The 4,268-nt window shown below is 39.5% G+C and overlaps 1 protein-coding gene across 2 annotated transcripts; it reads left to right on the forward strand.

Moving 5' to 3' along the window:
* Window positions 1–786: 786 nt before the first annotated feature.
* LOC142284948 (uncharacterized) lies at window positions 787–3,718 on the forward strand. 2 transcript variants are annotated; one of them, XM_075333243.1, is made up of 4 exons: window positions 787–1,624; window positions 2,582–2,638; window positions 2,904–2,939; window positions 3,324–3,718. In XM_075333243.1, exons 1-4 carry the CDS (start codon window positions 1,032–1,034, stop codon window positions 3,370–3,372), a joined length of 735 nt encoding a protein of 244 aa, XP_075189358.1. In that variant the 5' UTR covers window positions 787–1,031; the 3' UTR covers window positions 3,373–3,718. The 2 variants fall into 2 exon arrangements, with proteins under 2 accessions (XP_075189358.1, XP_075189359.1); XM_075333244.1 differs by having other exon boundaries at window positions 2,907–2,939.
* Window positions 3,719–4,268: the final 550 nt, after the last annotated feature.

A 4,268-nucleotide genomic window follows, 5' to 3' on the forward strand; every position in this document is an offset into this window, starting at 1 on the left:
GGATCGGATAACAGATCCATTTTCTATGGTCATCGCAGAATCTTAGTCTATCCACAGAAAAATAAAAAATGTACATGCTTCAGAAATTGCTGACACAAACAAATTGTTACTAATTTTTTTCAACACTAAAATAAAAAAAAAATCATATAAATTTAGTATTGCTGTAAATGTACTGACCTGGAGAATCATATTACGAGGTTATATTAATTGTACAATAAATGATGTAAAAACCTAAAAATCAATGGTGGAATTGTAATGTTTTCACAATTTCACTCCTCTTGGAATGTTTTCTTCTTTTTTAGTAGATTATACGGTGCAGTTAACAGTGTCATTCAAAAATACAGCTTTTTCCACAAAAATCAAGCCCTCATACAGCTATAGTGATAGAAAAATAAAAAAAGTTACAACTCTTGGAAGAAGTGGAGAGAAAACAAAACTACAAAAACGAAAAATAGCCCACTTCCTGAAGGGATTAAAGGGATGGTTACACGAACAAAGATCATTTTAATCAATAGATCTTGGAATAATAATAAGTTATATAATTGGATGTGTTTAAAACAAAATGTTCCTACGTTAAGATAATGTAAATGTGTCCACGATAACGCTCAACTGCTGACTATAACCAGAAAACGTTCTCTTCACTGTATGGAGCCACCTTATGACTCTGTTTTTCATTACTGCCATCATTTATACCACTGTAGAGCACAGAGAGCATGTCCTAACCTGTCACTGTCTTATCTACTTATATTATAGAGAAATTTGAGAAGGAGCTAGTGAAGAACACAGTAAATAACAAATAGGAGGAGGTTATAGAGTAGAAAGCAGATAACATCAAGGAGGAGGTGGTGGAGAAGACAGTGGATAACATCAAGGAGGAGGTGGTGGAGAAGACAGTGGATAACATCAAGGAGGAGCTGGTGGAGGAGACAGTGGATAACATCAAGGAGGAGGTGGTGGAGAAGACAGTGGATAACATCAAGGAGGAGGTGGAAGTGGTAGAGAGGAAAGTACATAACATCAAGAAGAAAGTGATGGAGGAAAAAGTGGATAATAATAAGGAGGAGGTGGAGGTGATAGAGGTTAAAGTTAATAACATCATGGAGGAGGTGGTGGAGGAGACAGTGGATAATAATGAGGAGATAGTGGAGGAAACAGTGGATAATATCAAGGAGGAGCTGATGGAAGACACAGTGGATAAGATCAAGGAGGTGGTGGAGGAGGCAAAAAGGAATATCAGGGAGCAAGTGGAGTTAATGAAAGAGGCAATAAATATGATCAAGTTGCAGATGGAGATGACAAAGGAGGCAAAATGTAATATTAAGGAGGAGATGGAAGTGATAGAGGAAACACTAAATAACAAGAAGGAGGAGGAGTTGGTGGAGGAGACAAAGTGTTGTATCACAGAAGAGATTGAGGTGATAAAGGAGGCAGTAACTAATATGAAAAAGCAGTTGGAGGTGATAAAGGAGATAAAGAGTAATATTGAGGAGGAGATGGAGGTGGGGGAGTGGAAGGTGGAGGAGGGGATGGGAACCCTCAATATTAAAGAAGAGAAAGAAACTGGAGAAAAACAGACAAAGGAAGAACATAATAAAGAAAGGGAAGAGATACAGAAGCCATATTTGTATGTATATACACAGTATATTACCGTGAAATATTAGAAATGATCTTAGTTGATTTAGGAAGGAAAAGACAATGTAAGAGTGAAACATTTGTTTGCAGCAGCCGGTCAGGTCCCAGCTAACATTCTCCTATTGAGCAGAAATCATGTGGTCACTATGAGAATCTTCTGCAGTTTCATTTTATGGTAGTTTTGTCCCCCCCATTTAATCTAATCTACATAAACTATACTGATCATACAATAATCCCTGATCACTTTTCTACCTCATACTTTTTATATGATTTCTGGGCCACATACATGAACAAAGGCATTAGGATAAACCCAGCAGTGTGATTGATTGTCTCCATGGAAATCTAGAGTGATACACGGGCCGGCACGGTGGCTCAGTGGTTAGCACTGCAGTCTTGTGGTGGCTCAGTGGTTAGCACTGCAGTCTTGCAGCGCTGCGGTCCTGGGTTCAAATCCCATCAAGGGCACCATCTGCAAGGAGTTTGTATGTTCTCCCCGTGTTTGAGTGGGTCTCCTCCGGGTACTCCGGCTTCCTCCCACACTCCAAAGACATACAGATAGGGACTCTAGATTGTGAGCCCCAATGGGTACAGTGTTTTCAATGTATGTACAGCACTGTGGAATTAATAAGCGCTATATAAATGAAAAAAATTATTATTATTATTATACACTGTATGCTGTGTATGTTTCTAATTAATATTTGTTACATCTGAATATAAAATGATGGGATTGCCGTTAGACTTTTGGGACATGAGGTCAAGCAATGAGTTTGTTAGCTAAGAATGTAATTCAAACAGGGCTGGACTTACACTGCTAAAGCTCAGGGGGTCACATACTTTCCTTCAGCCTCATTTATTGGTCACTAAACATGACACAGTCTCAGGGTATTGCATTGACTTATCATGGGGAGTGTCTTCCACTTATCACTAATCTTATCTATTTATTTCTTAGGGAAAGACACCGGTGGTGGACACCAAAGTTTATGAGGAAAATCAAAGAGAGGAACTAGTAAGTGACATCTTACCTTCAGTTTATTTTTTACTGCCACTGAAAGGCGCTCAATGCATAGGGATTTATACATCTTCCATTTTCCTGTATAACAGATCAGTATGCAGTGAGCTCCCTCTAGTGGTGGCAGTAAGAACGGTCCTATTTTACGCTACTTGCACAGGGTGCTCCAGGGGTGGTGGAGGGGGATGTTGCAGGCACTAGGATCTCCTACTCTGTTCCTCTTGCAATGAGTTGAGTAATAATGCGTCGTATCTTTCTCTAGCAGTAGAAACAACAAAGAAAGAAAACAACCTTTAAAGTAAGTATGAAAATTTGGAACTCAACTTTATTAAAACAAATATAGGTAAAAGAAGAGGGTCCTCCCATCAGGACCCCACACTAATACTGATAGCAAAGATACTCAACGCTTCAGATGGTCATTTATCCTCTTGCAGTAAACATTTTCCCTGGAGAGTTTCCCAAACATTTCCCTCCTGTAATACCAGCTGATTGTGGGAGGACTCATGTGCAGGATCATCAAAATCATCTGGTGTCTCCAAGATCTGTATGAAGACTGTACAGAAGTGATTTCCCCAGTAATCCCCTGGTCCTCCCCAGTGTAGACCCTTCTCAGCAGACACTTATATCACCACTAGACCTGTTTCTTCTCATGAAATTCTCACCCTTGTCTTATCTCCTGCAGATTCTTCAGATGCCTCCTGTGTGGCCTCCAGACTGATGTAGAAGAATAAGGAGGATGCACAATCTCTAATGCACCAAAGTCATTCTGGTGCATGCATCAGGGATCATTGCATCACTTCTGGAGGCGGGATCTGAAGTCTAATGGACAACGTCACGACTGGTGCATCGTACATCATCTCTTCCCAGACACAGACATCAACTGGCCTTGAGTTCCTGATCCTATCAGTGCTTGTGGTCTTCTATACCTAAAGCCTCATAAGCCTCCAGTGGTTCCTCATCACTGTTGGCAGTGGACAACAGTTGCAGTGCCCTCCTCAGCGGCTCCATGGGAGCGTCGAGCAACAGGGGGCTTTTGGATCTCAAAATAATTTGTAAATTTCAATGGAAATGGAATAAAAAGTGTAACACTAATTTGAAATTTTAAACTATTTATCAATAAAAGTTAAAATCACACCACAACCCAGTGATAAAGTGCATGTGACTATATCTACTGTATTCCCATGCATCCCTTACCACCCCAAAAAGGTTTATGATTTTTTTATTTTTCTTTTTTTAGGATGGATGTCTAGACATATGGATAGGATGGATGGATGGATGTACAGACATACCGATAGACAGACAGATAGAATGGATGTATAGACAGACAGACAGACAGATAGATAGATAGAATGTATAGAAAGACCGATAGAGACAGATAGATAGGATGCATGTATAGATAGATATATAGATAGGATGTATAGACAGACAGAGACAGATAGATAGATAGATAGATAGATAGATAGATAGATAGATAGATAGGTAGATAGGATGGATGTATAGATAGATAGAATGTATAGACAGACAGCTAGATATTGCACACTATACAGGACATACATATCTCATACATAACACATACAGACAGCAGATAATACATGACAAATATGACACACAGCACATTATACTCACC

This window comes from Anomaloglossus baeobatrachus, chromosome 2 (assembly GCF_048569485.1).
Source record: "Anomaloglossus baeobatrachus isolate aAnoBae1 chromosome 2, aAnoBae1.hap1, whole genome shotgun sequence".
NCBI lineage: Eukaryota > Metazoa > Chordata > Amphibia > Anura > Aromobatidae > Anomaloglossus > Anomaloglossus baeobatrachus.